Raw genomic sequence first — 16406 nt, 5'->3', positions numbered from 1 at the left:
GGCATTGTATACATGCCTGGACAAGGAGCTCACCAGTGATCATAAGAGACAAAAACAGGCCTAAGGGCGTCTTTTTATTGTTCCAGGGTTGATGCAGGCTGTCCCAGGTTTACCATTTGCATTTTTGAACTGTTTTGCCCTTTTAGGTGACAAATCAGTCTAATAATTGGTTACCAATTACAGAGAGGGTGTTTTGAGCCTAGTATATGCAAGTAATTGATAAATTGGGGATTTAGAGAAATGCGTGTTTGATCAGAATCTGGGTAATAAGACATACAATAGGCCCTTCCTTATTTGTTGTCTCATGTGCCTCAGTTCCAGTTACCTGCAGTCAATAGTGATCAATACAATGCAATAAGACTTTCAGAGAGAGAGGGAGAGACAACATTTGTATAACTTTTATTGCACTATATTGTTACAGTTGTTAGTTATTGTCATTAGTCTCTTACTATGCCTAATTTACAAACTTTTTTATAACTATGTATGTATAGAAACAGTAGACAGACGTACAGGGCTTGATACTCTGTGGTTTCAGGTATCCAGTGGGTGTCCTGGAATGTGACCTCTGTGAATAAGGGCAAGCTACTATGTTTAGCAAATGTTTTCACACCCAAAAATACATATATATTAAAAAAAGCTTGCTGAACATGGGTAAGAGAAAGCTAAATTTTTTAGAAGTGTCCTTTTTTTATAATCCTTTTAAAAAATTTATATTAGGTGAACAAATTTCATGTATTTCATATAGATAGATCGATTGATTGATTGATTTTGGAGCATAGTAATAATTCCCACCTCTACTTTCACCCTCCATCCTCCTTCCTTTATTATTCTTTCTTTCAATTTTTACAATGACATACTTTCAGTTTATTTTATAATCATAGGATTAGCCCTCCAGTAAGCAAAGAACTCAACAAATAGAAGGAGAAACACTGTTCCTCAACAGTAGATACAAGGACTGGAAACAATAATCAATTCTCAAAAGGTCAATTTTGCTCATAAGCATTACATTTTTTATGCTCTGTTAGTTACCACAGATCAGGAAAAACATATGGTATAGATCTACCATGTGACTCAGACATCCTACTCCTGGGAATTTACCTAAACAAAATGAAATCAGCACGTGAAAGAGTGATCTCTATCCCCGACTTTATTGCAGCTCAGTTCACAATAGCTAAGATATGGAATCAACCCAGACGCCCATCAACTGATGACTGGATAAAGAAAATGTGGTATATAGACACTATGGAATGCTACTCATCCAAAAAAAAAAAAAAATGAAATCCTGTCTTTTGCAAGAAAAAAATGGGTGCAACTGGAAACCATTATACTTAGTGAAATAAGCCAGACCAAAATAGTGTCCTTTATATATGACTGTTTCCTTCTCATCTACCGTAGTCCACTGTGAAAAAGCATAAACATACGCCTTGTTTTATTTCTTATGAAGTGTTTCCATGTGCACCACCTCACTGATTTATGGAACTCCTCTGAAAGTAATTCTAAAGGGCTGGAGCAGGAAGTATTAGTTCTATTTTACTTAAGGAAAAACTAAGATACAGGAAAGCTGAATGGATTACCTGTGTTCAAATAGTGAATGGAGTGAACAGACTGAAGGCCTGAAATAAAATCTGTATCCTCAGGACCTAAAAACTGTGTCCTGTTATGTACCCTAACATGTACTCCATCAACAGTATACAGATTACTGAATTGCTGTGACTGATAATAGCTTCACACGACACTGGTTTCTTTGAGTTTACTATCTCTGTGTTCTCCCTCTCACATGAATGTCAATTGCTGCTTCCATGTGTGCATATACACAAGTGCATGCAGGCACTTACATGTGAATATGTACAGTGGAGCATGTGTGATGGGAGATGACTGATCAGGCAGATGCCATCAGGGTATTAACTGGACTGAAATTTGATATGAATCTACAAAAGTAAACCATCATCAACAAAGATCAATGTTTGGTTCAAGGAGATCAAGGTGAGGAGAACGGACATGCACAAAAGCAAGAAAGTGAGGCCAGGAGAACAGGAAGGGGTGCAAGCAAAACTCAGGTCTGGAGAGGATCTACGTAGAGCTGGGAGTAAGGAGGCTAGGGATCTGTGACTTCCTGAGGCTGGCAAGGCCAGCAGGGGCTCTGGGAGTCTACAGTAAATCCCCACAGTTCTCCTTAGTTGTTACTGAGTCTACTTTTAGAATATGGTAATAAAAATGATTGATAATCCCACATTCCTTAGATTTGGTTTTTAAGTAACTTGGTATTTTTCTTAATGAGTTTGCATAGATCTTGGAATTTGTTACACTTCAAATGTTATAAAGGCGCAGACTAAGGACATCTGACTCAGACAAGCCTGGGATATTTTCGTAATACTTTACTCCATCTTCTGCTTAGAGATTTTCCTGATTCCACACTTTAATGCTGAGAGTATATAGCACCACTTCCCACACTAATTATCTTTCTTTCTCGAGTGAAATGATTCCATGATAGTTTTGCTGATTCACTAAAGGTTTTATTTGTAGGATTGAAGTTACAAAGCAAACAGCATTGAAATAAAGGGCTCGTGCATTCTTGCATTCTTGAATATTTCCTTCCCATCCACTGTTGCTTTTTTCCATATCTTATTTTTTAAAAAGGAAATTCACAGATGTGAAAAAATAATAAAAGTTATTTTTAAAAATATTTTCTATGAAGGAATCCTCATAATTTCCTTACAAATCAAAATGTCCTCAACTGAGTTTCCCTCCCCTATCCTACATGTTATTGAACCATATTTAGTTAGGGGAAAATATCCCAAAATGGAAGGGTTAAATGATTTCTCCAACATTAAATTAGGAGACAACCAAGTTATACTTTCCTCATGTACTGTCAATCCCATGCAAGATAATATCATTGCACAATTTAGATATGAAAATCAAGCAATAAAAAATGGCATGACTCATTAATTACTAACCTACAACTGAAACATCACCAGGCCTCATTTTAGTCTTTGTCATGAACTTGTCTTCAGTTCAGAAACTTCGCTGGCAGTAATTAAGTGCTTGCAAGAAGCATATGCCTAATGCTTCTTAATATTTAAGCCAACAGACCAGATCTAACTCAGGGTTCTCCAGTCTTAGTCCTGTTGACATTCTGGAAGGGATAAGCCTAAGTTGTAGGGTACACTGTACACTCAGGGAAATTTAGCAGCATTCCTGGGCTCTGTCAATACCAGAAACTCCCTCTCCAGTTGAGACAACCAGAAAGTATCTCCAGAAATTGCTAGATGTCATCAGGGGACACACATTGCCCCCACTTGAGAACCATTCATCTGACTGTTCTTTCTTAATTTTTTATTCAATTACTACCCACCAAGTTTCACTGCACCCTGATGCTACAATCAAAAAGTAGGAATATATAACTGGTGAGAGGTTGAGTAAAATGTATTTATTTGTTATCAATGAATAAATGCCAGATTATCCTCTTGAGAAATAGAGGAAATTTAAATAATGCTAACTTTGGATAAATTCTAATGCTAAGTTGATATATTTTTAGCAGCCTGCAGTACTTATTAAAAATGAAGAGATGTGTCTTGAATCAATTGAAGAGACTTAACGCCTAGTAGATCTGTATCACTTTCACACGGATATCCTGTCAGTAAATATGCATTAGGTAATCTGTTGGTACAACCTGAACTTGACGTTTCTTTTCTGCCTTCAAGTATGTTCATCATTTTGGTAGCATAATCCCTAGTTTATGCAGTCTGAGTGGAGTTGTCAATGAAACTATTTGTGTATATGCATAATGTACTTGGTATGAAGTTTGCTGAGATCCAATGCATGAAGTTTTTATGAATGCATTGATTTTTATGACAGTTTTATGGATTCAGGTGTACTGAACAAGGGAGATAAAAATTTGTTTACTTACCTTTCCTGTTATTTATAAAAACAGATTTTTTTAAAAAGTCATAGTTTTATAGTTAAGGTAGATAAATCACCTGATGTTTGAGGGTTCATGGTTAGAGTGGGCAACCTGCTAAACATTTATTCAGTGCTTTTTACTCCATTTTATGGCTTTCTACATGGAATACAGATTATTTTGTTCTCAGATACGATCTTTCTTCCTTGTGGAAACAAGAAACACTTTTTTTTTCCTCTCCTTCACTTCCATCATAATACTGCATTCAATATTTTTTTTACATCTCCCTTTGTATCTGATAATTTTAATTGTTTCTTAAAGAATGTTAAAATACCCATTTATTCTGTACCTATTAAATGATAATAAATAAATTTTTGATAATTAATGCAATAGATTTATTAAATGGGATTGAGTTTATTCTACATTTCATGAGAATTTACTGTGTAGATCATGTTTGTGCTGCTAGAAGCAGTAAGGTCTCCATAAGTAAATTACAAGAGGGCCACTGTCTTTTAATAAGTTCATGAGAAAATGGAATGTAAATAATTCCATGTGCAGTTTGGCAAGGTAAGGGAAGGAGCTGAGTGAAAGGGTGCATTAGTGGAAAGAGATTTCCTAGAGAGAGAGCACTCAGAGTTATACCACTGTGCCCTCGGTTGCCTGCTAGAAACTCCACCTAAAGGGGACGGCGTTCTCTGGCCTTTTCTCAAGGCAATGGCACCCACACTAGGGTGCAGTTCCTTCTAAATCTGGGAATTATTTGCAGCATCATGAACTTCTCAGTAAACATTCTAGATTCTAGTAAATCAAACAATGTATAGCACTAACACCTTTTCAAAGTGCATCTCTTCATGCTTTTTTGTTAGCCAAAGCTGGTTTTGAAGATACATTTGTTGGGTGTACTCTGTTGGACTAAGTTGTCCAGTACTAAAGCAGCATTCTAGGTAGGTGATAATTCATTACTTTTATATTATAAAGACATGGACTGAGACTCCTCATTGACCCTGAAGCCATGCCTAAGGTGTGATTAAATCAGCTTACTCCTAGATGCAAGCCCATGATGTTCATCGTTGAGTCAGCAAAGACTAGGAACCTAGGTCTGCATTTACACCAGGATGTCTAATTTCTGCAAAGCCAACGTGGCCTGTGACTACTTTATATCCTGTATGACTGGTTATTTTTACTTAATGGTATAGAATTATTCAAATTGAGTCTGTTATTTTGGCTTTTACCATCTTTTCTTATGTGTATTTTTCATGGTTAAATGTAGTTTCAGTCTTCAATCAAGATTTTGAAATTAAAAAATTAAATCAGCTTTGAAGTTAATTACTCCATTGTTTATATTTCATTAGGAAAGCTTTGGTCATATAGAGGGATGATTTTTCTGCTATGTAAAGTCAATACATTTACTCTGCAACTTTTGACTGCATGGAAAAAGCAGACTTATAGATCTGGAGAAATATTTTTTTTTAAGATTTATTTATTTATATGAAAAGCAGAGTGACAGAGAAAGGGAGAGAAAGAGAGAGAGAGAGATTTTGCATCCACTGGTTCACTCCTCAAATGTTCACAACAGCTAGGTCTGGGCCAGTCCAAAGCCAGGGACCAGGAACTCTGTTCTGTTCCCCCACATGGGTGGCAGGAGTCCAAGGACTTGGGCCATCTTCTGCTGCTTTACCAGGTACATTAACAGGGAAGTGGATCAAAAGTGGAGCAGCCATGACTTAACCGTTGTTCAAGTATGGGATGCCAGTGTTGCAGGTGATGGCTTACGTCCTCTGCCATTATGCTGGCCTCAGTGATTTTCTTTTTAAAGACACTATCTTGTCCACTTGTGCTTGCTGTTTGGCTGACCGTCTGAACTAATGAAAAGTATGCTAGTTCTAAGATAGCTTTCACTGTTTGTAGTATGAGATACATTTAAAAAATTAAATAGGAATGGAGCCAAAATAAAAAGAAAACACTACATAGATTGTCATAACAAAGTTTCTATATAATATTTTGTTTTGGTAAATGTGTTTTTATAGGTCTACCAGTTTTGCTGAAATAGTCAATTACTTCTTTAGGTAAGATGGATCTGAAAGCTCTTAGACAATAATGATCTGTGTGATCTTAACTTTTCTGTAGATAACGATTGCTAAAATGACCAAGGAACCAAAAGATCTGCCTTAGACACTCTACCATATGCTACAGAAGTCTTTCCAATTTCCTTGAGGATGGGGCATGGAGTATAAGTATCTACCTGTCCAGCATGTTAATTCACATGACAAGCATTTACCAAATGCCTATCTTATTCTACGTTAGGTTTTGGATATTTCCAAATGAAAAAGGCAAAATCCTTGTCCTTATTTGATTTCCAGGCTGTCTTAATGTAAAATATATCATTTTTTGTTTTCAAATGAACAGATTAGAGACCATATTCTGGCCTACAATGCACTCAGAGTGCTTCTGTAGGATGTGGCAAATCTGGTCATTGTTGTGTTGAGCTGTGCAGATGGGAGAAGCCCAAAGAGGAAGTGTGCTAGAAGATTTAGAGCACATTTACTCAGATGCAAGTCATTCCCTTTCAGTAGAAAAGAGACACTCAAGAAATCTGCATTCAGCAGTTTCATGAGCAGTCTGGTACAGGACAGTTAATGTTATATTAATTCATTCATAAATGAATGTAAAGACAGAGAGATGAATGCCACAAAAGACTAGGAGGGGCAAGCACTGTGGTGCAACACTTTTAAGCCTCCAGTTTGGTGCCTGCTTCCCCTGTGAGAATGCTTGTGTTGAATGCCCTACTTCCCATCCAATTTCCTGCTGATGCACCTGATAGGATGATGCCTCAATATTTGAGTCCTTGTCACCCACGTGAGAGACCCAGATGGAGTTCTGACCTCCTGGCTACTGCTTGGCCTAACCCCAGTTGTTGATAGCTTTTGGGGAATTAACTAGCAAATGAAAGATATATCTATCGATCTACCTCCCTCCCTCACTTCATCCCTTCCTCTGTTCCTCCCTCCCTATCTCTCTAGCTCTCTGCCTTTCAAATGAAAACAAATAAATAGAAATTTAAAAAGAGAGCAGGATAGGGAAAGTAAAATCAAGTCTAGCCTGAAGCATCAAGTGCCTATGAGCTTAGCTCTGTGCTCCTGAGACAGGAGCTCTGAATCATCAGTTACATGTAATTATGCCCCATAATAACTCCATGGCGGTACAACATACACTGGAAAGTGGAGATACTGACTGATTCCTGTATCTGGCTTTGTTTAAAAAAATGAACATGTTGAGAAGAAAATTAAGATCCATGTATCTTGGCACCTAAATTGTTAGGTCAAATTCTCTCTGTAAAATACACAACTCACCTGAACATAATGATATAAGGAAGCTTTGTGCCATAAATGAGACATTAGTGCCTTGGATGAGACACTGGGGAGATTGTAGGGCTTGGGATGGGGCATAGGATATAGGTAACCAGATGTCCAGCGTGTGTTAGTTCATATGACATTTACCAAATGCCTACAACATCCACAGCTGTTCTCCTTCCTAAAAGACAAGGAAATTGGCTCTGTAGCCCTGTATTAGTGACTATGGGTTAGACTCCAACTTCTTGTTTGTGCATGGATGTGGAATCTGTGCCTGATTTTGACCTGAGAGAAAGCCTGGATTTGAAATGGTATAGAAAATGCAGGGGAGGAGCCAATGTTGTTGTGTAATGTGTAAAGCACCACCTGTAATGTTGCATTCAATAAGAGCCCCGGTTCAAGTCCCAGCTGCTCCACTTCCAATCCAGCTCTGTGCTAATGGCCTGGGAAAGGAGCAGCAAATGGCCCAAGTGCTTGGGCCTCTGCCTCCTACCTTGGGAGACCCAGAAGAAGTTCCTGGCTTAGCCCTGGTCATTGTGACCATTTGGAGAGTAAACCAGTGGATGGAAGACCTCTCTCTCTCAATCTCTGTTTCTCTGTGTCTCTCTCTCTCTAATTCAGCCTTTCAAGTAAATAAAATAAACCTTTAAAAAAAAGGAAAGTGCAAGGGAATGCAATGTTTCACTTGTTCTGCCAACATTCTCTTGACTCCCTCTGTCCACCCATTCATGCCCCTGAGTGTTGAGCAGCTGGCTCTGCAGCTGTGAACAGAGTCTGGGGCAATCTCCCTGTGAGGTAGGCATAAATCTTGCTGAAAGAATATGAGAGGTTTTTTTTTCCCCTTGCATTTTCCATTGCAAATTTTTTACTTAAATTGAGAGAGGAAACATTTACCATGCGTCATTCACTTCTTCTCCACTACTCCATGTTCTTTTCCCTTCTCATTCGCATTTCTGAAATAGACTCTTCAAAATTTCTAAAGGAAGTAGTCATTCATATCAACATTTGTCCTCTACCTTCCTGGGGATATGAGCTATGCAACTGGTTCCTTCATCTCCAGTAACAATTGTTCTTCAGTGTGAGCAGAAATGCTAGGAACCAGCTCTCTTGCCCCCAGACAATCTGCTGCCCTCAGCAGCTGAACTCAGACTTAACACCAGATGATGTTTGCTCTGATTTCCTTGACATGACACCCATCCATTTACCCCTGGATCTGCTCACACACTGCAATCCAAACATGAAAGGGCCAGCAGCAAACTTGTAATCTAGTGTAATTCCTGTAGCGGTGAATTATCTCCTGAATCTACCATCATACCAGACTATAGGCAATACTTAAGAGAGAATAAGATGGAGTGAAAGTGCCTCATCAATTTTCTAATTTTCAAAAATCACTCAAATAGATGGAGTTTTGTGCAAATGACCTTTTCCAAAACAAGAAGATATTCCAGTGGAAACTCAATATTCGCTTAACTTCATTTGTCTGCATTACTCACACTCAGATTGTTCATTCCTGAATTGAGTCTAATATAGTGAATGGCATTCATCTTTTAGATAGTAATTTATATCATAATGAAAATACTTAGAACTCAAATACGTAACATGACAATAATTTGTGCTGCATATATTTTTCTTGATTGGTCTTGTTGAATCCAATCATGTGGAGAATGAAAGCATACAACTGTGGTTAAGGTGCTAACACTATTACTCTGCCCTGCCAGGTGTGTTGTAGAAGACAAGAACTCAAAGGTGGCCTGGTTGAACCGCTCTGGCATCATTTTCGCTGGACATGACAAGTGGTCTCTGGACCCCCGGGTTGAGCTGGAGAAACGCCATTCGCTGGAATACAGCCTCCGAATCCAGAAGGTGGATGTCTATGATGAAGGTTCCTACACTTGCTCCGTTCAGACACAGCATGAGCCCAAGACCTCCCAAGTTTACTTGATCGTGCAAGGTAAGAAGAGGGTGGGAAGGCTGAGGGATACAGAGAGGTAGGAGGCAGAGACTAATCACAACATGCCAAAAGTTTGTGAAGTCTTTTCCTGGAAAAAGAAAATACCTTTCAAATATATCGCTGTACTTAAGTATCTATCGTCTTTCTGGAAAGAGATGTAAAATGATAGGACTAAGGAGAATAGAGGGAGAGTACCCTTGTCACTGTGAGTGAGTAGCCCTGGTGGGAGTGTTTTCTCCTGTCCTTGAATGTGAAAAAACACAGTGAAAGACAGAGTTGGAATAAGGTAAAAACATAAAGAAGAATACACAGAATGCTTAGAATTATATGATGCCCACTGTACCACTCTATTAAGTACTGGATGCCTTCCTGAGTTTAAGAAAGCTTGATTTTCTATGTCCTTACCCTCAAAATTACCACTAATTGTCTGGTTTTCCTATGATAGCAAAAATCTTTTGGGAAAGTAAAAATTCCCAGAGGCCCTTTTATCTTTTCAGCTGTCCAGCTTCTGTTTGGTTTGTATCTCCAGTTAATAACAAATTACTTTTGAGCAAATCCATTGACAAGGATCTGCAAAGTCACTGGGGACAGTTTACTTCTGCAAAAAGGGTTTCCAAGGGCATACCTGAATCATGGTTTTACAGCCTGAAAACTCTAAATGGCACACACATGCCCCCAAACCATAGCTCTCTTGGGTCCCTTTCCCCATAATTGCAAAATGGAAGCAAAGCTGATCAGCTGCACAGTTTTATTACAAGTGAATTTAAACCACCAGCAGTTTCAATCCATATATCAGGAAAGATCTAAGTATGAACAAATATTAGGTTTGTGTTCATGTATTCTTGATTTACAATTTTATGTAAATTTAATGCAAATTAGGCATGGCCCTAGGGCTCCTATCAAGATTCCAATGCAGTCAGTGGTGTGGCAAAGTTTGACTGTAGCTTCTATTAATGTGTTATGGAATTGATTATTGCAGCATTTAAATTACTGCTCTCCCAACTACTCTGATTAATAGATTGAAACTGGAATAAAATACATCAGAGACTGTCTGGTGCAAGGGTGGTTTAGTCATGTGACCTCTATCTAGGTCCATTTGCAATGGCTGACAGCTTCATTTTATTAATTGTAAAAGGCATGTCTACTGGATTGCGAAGTTCGATCATAGTCAAAGCACAGGATGCTTTCCTTGTAATAGAGTAGAGTACTGGAGCTCTATAAAAGGAGACAGCACAATGTGGCTCTCAGGCAGCTCATTTAAATGTGTAAATACAACTATAGATATGTAAATATGTCAGTGGATTAGTTCACCAGTTCCCTCAAAAGCACAAGTATAAACAGACAGAAACACACATTTCAAAACAAAAAGTAGAAGTTATACCTGATTCAATGGCAGAAGGAGGGGAGATAGTTTAGCTAAGTCCCCTTAGAACATTTTTTCTAATGACCACTTATTAAAATCAACTCATGATTTTTCTGCTTAAACTTTTGATATATTTTATTCATGTATTTATTTATAATGGCTTATGCGGGCCTTTGGGATTTTTCCTGTCCTTTATCACCCTCCATAGTTTCTGTAAATGCAACTCAACTAGTTATTAAACAAACACTCTATTCTATTCTTCATTCAAATCTCACTTTCCTCCTTGCTGTCTAAACAAACTTGGGGGTACACCACTGAACTTCTGTTAGGCTCAGTTTTGTCATATGTAAAATAGAGATAAAACTGAAATTTCAAATCCTCCTAAATTTATTTTAGGGATCAAGTTAAATGATCCATGCAGACCCTCAGCCTGAAATCTAGAGACCATGTGCTGTTGTGCAATGGATGGTGATAATGAAAACGATGAAGATAACAAGCCACTGCCTTAGCATTTCTTCAGGCTCACTCTTGTCTGCATGGCAGCCTTCAAGCATTCTCTGTTGTCCTTGCAGAAGGTTATCTCAGTTGCCATTTGGGGTCCCTCCAATCCATTTTTTTTTCCAAATTTTATTTTCCTTAGCGTCCACTCTTCAGCTTTACTTCTGTGGGACTCTAGAGAGTCTTACATCAGAAGCACATTTCATTTGCTCCATACCCTTTTTAAGAATGAGTAGAAAATGCAATGTGCATCAGCAAACCATACGTGGTTTGCTAAATTCCAGATTGGTGGGAACTCCTCAGAATCTCTGATGTAGTTGCTGTGTGGAGAGCCTGAGAACTGGTATATAACAAGTTCCCAGGTGATGCCATTGTTGCCGATACGGGGATCATACTCGGAGAACCACCATTCTAAAACAACTGTGTGTCTTAAAATTGTAAGAGGGGGCAATCTTGAATAATTTAATTAAATTTCAGATAGTATTTTGTCCCAAATACTCCTAAAGCTAATCCTGCTGGACATGAGACAAAGAACAATTAGACTAACAGATAGTTAAATGTTCATGGCCCTCCAAAGTTGCCAACCTAGCTTAGTCCTGTGTAAGGAAATCTCTTTTTTTTTAAACTGTCCATTTTCAAGGATCAAAGCTGAAAAACTGGTTGTAGCATTCTGCTCTGTTCTTCAAAAGTCTCGACTTTATAAAAGAATGAGTGTTTGTAATCCCTAACCTGTCTCCTGTACCCTGTCTTTCCTGGACACCTTCTTTCCTTTGGTATGCATTCCTATCACATTAGTGGCTTTTCGACATCCCCAATATTTTCTGTCTTTTGTTGATTATTTTTCATAGAGGAAGTATGTTTTTATCAGTTCATAAGGGTCTTTATACATAAAATATCTTTTGTTGAAATAAATACACTACACGGTTCACTAAACTCAATCTTTGGCTAAATAACAGCTCCACACACACACCCTCCTCATAAAGGTACATAGGTGAAGGTTTTGCATCAGCAAATACACAAATCATCAGTGAACTTTGAGGTCACTTGTGATTATTGATATTAAATATTATAACTAGGGAAGTCAAGCTTACCCAAATATTAACAAATACTTGAGGTACTTTATGCATGGAGGGGCTCATATCTAACATCAGATCTTTTGATTCCCAGAGTAGCTTCTATATGGAGTAAAATATAAAAGATTAAGAAAGCATCTCCCTTCACTACAATAAAACAATTAAAGTAGATCATCGTTATTTCCATTAATAACGTTATGTTTTATCCAAAGGTTGCCTTCTGTGATTTCCTGACCTATCTGATTATGCTGCACTTGTATGAGAGCAGTATTTCTCTAGGTGAGATCCTTGCTTAATCTGCAGAAAACTCAACATTTTAGTTGTTTATATTTATCAAAATGCAGATTCCTGAGAACCACATCCAGAACAATTGAATCAGAATCCCTGGGGAAGGAGTCAGAACTGGCAAACGCATTATATTCTGCAGGTGTTTCAGATGTACACACAAAAAAGTCCAGGACTATTATTTTAGGGATCTAAATAATCAATGAGAGGGATTTACTGCTTCCTGCTTCTTCATTCTCCTGTATGGCAGTGCATCAAATAATGTCTAAAACTCTGGAAAGCATGCACTAGAGTCTTGCAAAAGTTAAAATCAAAATAAAATAAGCCTGCATATATATCAAAATGTATTAATCTCATAGGATTGAATCTTGAGACTAGTGGCTTCTAAAAGTAGGGTATTTGCTTTTAAAATTTAATTTATTTATTTGAGAAGCAGAGAGAAAGAGAGCCAAGAGCAAGAGTGATAACTCATATACACTAGTTCACTTCCCAAATGCCCCCAGTGGCCAGGGCTGAGCTAGGGTTGAAGCTGGAAACTCAATCAGTTCCTCCAAATAGGTGGCAGGAACTCAGTTTCATGAATCCTCACAAGGGGTCTGCATTAGTAGGAAGCTGGAATCAGGAGCCAGAGCCAGATGTTGAACCCAGGGGCTTCAGTATGGGATTGGGGATTGTAACAGCTAGGCTAAATGCCAGCTCCAAAGAACTAGGATGTTGGTTTAAAATATAACATTAAGAACCTCCTGGGCTGGCGCCGCGGCTCACTAGGCTAATCCTCCGCCTTGCGGCGCAGGCACACCGGATTCTGTCCCAGTTGCCCCTCTTCCAGGCCAGCTCTCTGCTGTGGCCAGAGAGTGCAGTGGAGGATGGCCCAAGTGCTTGGGCCCTGCACCCCATGGGAGACCAGGATAAGTACCCGGCTCCTGCCATCGGATCAGCACAGTGCGCCGGCCGCAACGCGCCGGACGTGGCGGCCATTGGAGGGTGAACCAATGGCAAAGGAAGACCTTTCTCTCTGTCTCTCTCTCTCACTGTCCATTCTGCCTGTCAAAAAATAAAAAAAAAAAAAGAACCTCCATAAGTATATTAATACAAAGAAAATCATTACATGGCAATATTTTTAAACAGTTATTCATAGTTTTAAATTACCATAGCTTACAACTTGTATCGTAATTTAAATATATGTATTGAATAATTCTTCTGTTGCTACCCATACTAGAATCCTTTACAGACTTTTTCCCTCTATTTTTATGCTATTCCAATTTGGTTAACAATGCTTTAAAAATTGCCTAATTTGTAAATACTAGAATTGAGATAATTTTTTTAACATTTTGGAATTTTGAAAAGAATTTCTTAGTAAATAGTTCAATTTAATTCAATGCTATAGTATTAAAGATAATTCCAGAAATTTTTCTCATCATATGTCTCAAATCACACAAGACTGGTGGGAAGCCATCTATTACTTGTCACAAAAAGTGTGGCATAATTACCTGAATTAAAATAATATGGTAGTGGAAAAATATGATAATGGAACTCCTTGAAAAACAAACATGTTTGGTCTTTTTAAAATTTTTTAAAAGGCTTATATATTTATTTATTTATTTATTTGAAAGAGTAACAGAGATAGAGAGAGAGAGAGAAATCTTCCATCTGCTGGTTCAATCCCCAGATGGCCACAATGACCAGGGCTGCGCAAGGCGAAGCCAGGAACCAGGTCTCCCACATGGGAGGCAGGGAACCAAACTCTTGATCAGCCTCTGCTGCTTTTCCCAGGTCCTTAGCTTGGAGCTGGATTGGAAGTGGAGCAGCTGGGATATGGAACAGGCACCCATTTGCCCACTAGGCCACAACACTGACCCTTGGTCTTTCTGCTTAAGTGCTAGCATTTTGGGGCTGGCACTGTGGCACAGCAGGTTAAAGCCCTGGTCTGAGGTGCTGACGTCCCATATGGATGCCGGTCGGTTCATGTTTTGCCTGCTCCTCTTCCAATCCAGCTCTCTGCTTATGGCCTGGGAAAGCAATGGAAAAATAGCCTAAGTGCTTGGGCTCCTGCACCCGCATGGAAGACCCTGAAGAAGCTCCTGGCTCCTGACTTCGAATCTGCTCAGCTCTGGTATCGTGGCCATTTGGGGAGTGAACCAGCAGATGGAGGACCTTTCTGTCTCTAACTCTACCTCTCAAATAAGTAAATAAAGTCTTAAAAAAATATATTGAAAACTCGAATGTTGGGAAACATTAATTTTTGTCATGAAGATTAGTTTAGAACTTACTTTTTCTAGAATTTCAATATTTACTTATTTGTAATTTATTTAAGAGAGGAGAGACAGAGAGAGAGGGAGAGAGGACACTCCCATCATTCTGCATTTGCCCACAACAGTATAGTCCAAGCCAGGTCTAAGCTGGGAGCCAGAAACCCTATCCAGGTCTTCCATATGGGTGCCAGGGAACCAACTACTTTGCTTCCCAAAGGCTGCATTGGCAGGAAGTTGGCATTGGGAGCAGAGCAGAAAAATGAACTCAGGTACTCCCATATGGGACAAGGGCATCTGAGGCCGCATCTTTTTTTTTTTTTCTTTTTTCCTTTGTTAAGTTTAACATTTTATTTATTATTTTTTGAGATAATATATTCTTTTATTTTATTTTTTTGACAGGCAGAGTTAGACAGTGAGAGAGAGAGACAGAGAGAAAGGTCTTCCTTCCGTTGGTTCACCCTTCAGTGGCTGCTGCAGCCAGTGCACTGCACTGATCTGAAGCCAGGAGCCAGGTGCTTCCTCCTGGTCTCCCATGCGGGTGCAGGGTGCAAGGACCTGGGCCATCCTCCACTGCACTCCCAGGCCACAGCAGAGAGCTGGACTGGAAGAGGAGCAACCGGAACAGAATCTGGCACCCCGACCGGGACTAGAACCAGGGGTGCTGGCGCCACAGGCAGAGGATTAGCCTAGTGAGCCGCAGCGCCGGCAGAGATAATATATTCTTAGTTTATATTATAGCCAAAGGCTTCATGGCTCTACTAAATAAAGAGTTCAAGAAATACAAAGTAAAAAGACCAGCAGGAAAATGGGCAAGGGCTATAAATAACAATCAAATGAAAAGATATTCAACTTCATTCATATAAAGTAAATTTTAAAATGGAAACAAAATCATTAAAACTATGGTAGTGTATAATTACTATCCATTATTTTCACAAGTATTTAAAATAAAGTTTGAAGAAAAACACTGTATTTGTAGCAAAATTGATATACGTGGGCATTTCTTTCTTTTTTCTCTTTGAGGGCCTTTGTTTCTTTTTAAATGTTAGCTCCCACATGTAAGGGAGAACATCGAGTGTTTGTCTTCCCAGCATCATAGTCACGAGACCAAACACACAACTTGGGATTTAAATTTTTAGAAGCCCGTTTCACAATCCTGACCCAAATCAATTACCTGAATCTTCAAAAGGGTCTCCTTTTTTTCCTACCTCATCTCTCTCTTCTTCTTTATTTACTGCTTTCATATTCCTTTCCTTTTTATCATTCTTCCTTTCCTTCCTTAATAAGCATCATGTTGCACTAATTATTTTTTCAGTAGTTGAACATTGTTTGTAAATTCTGTACAAAATATTCATCAGTGCACTGTACTTGAATTTAGTCTGTAGCTCTTTTCAATTTTGAAACATTTTAAAGAAATAAGAATTTAAAATACTCATAATTATATTTCCTCTGTGGGTTTATTCTATTGATTATTGAAAATCTTAATGCTTATCTGGAATTCTCATTCTGATTTTCTACACTGAATCTTAATTTTCCTACACTTGAGCTTAATTTTTTTGACAACAACCTCTTGATTGACTGTTAATAGATCAGGTTCACAGTTGAGACACGTGCTGACCACATCAGCAACTGGACAGCTAATGGAAAGTGGAAAAGTGAAACTTCAGTGCTAACATATTTGCGAATATTAGTTCACATAATGTTCACTTGATATTCTCCAGTTTGAAAAGACTTCATGT

General features: G+C 38.5%; 1 protein-coding gene across 2 annotated transcripts in view; it reads left to right on the top strand.

Moving 5' to 3' along the window:
- The window catches only part of LSAMP (limbic system associated membrane protein), a 666984-nt gene that overhangs the window by 353563 nt on the left and 297015 nt on the right, over positions 1-16406 (top strand). For both annotated transcript variants that reach the window (XM_002716676.5, XM_008266893.4), the window contains exon 2: positions 8967-9199. In XM_002716676.5, coding sequence (XP_002716722.1) covers positions 8967-9199 — 233 coding nt within the window. The remainder of the gene's footprint in view (positions 1-8966; positions 9200-16406) is intronic.

This window comes from Oryctolagus cuniculus, chromosome 4, assembly GCF_964237555.1.
Source record: "Oryctolagus cuniculus chromosome 4, mOryCun1.1, whole genome shotgun sequence".
NCBI classification, from domain to species: Eukaryota; Metazoa; Chordata; class Mammalia; order Lagomorpha; family Leporidae; genus Oryctolagus; species Oryctolagus cuniculus.
This window is presented reverse-complemented; position numbering and strand designations above follow the sequence as displayed.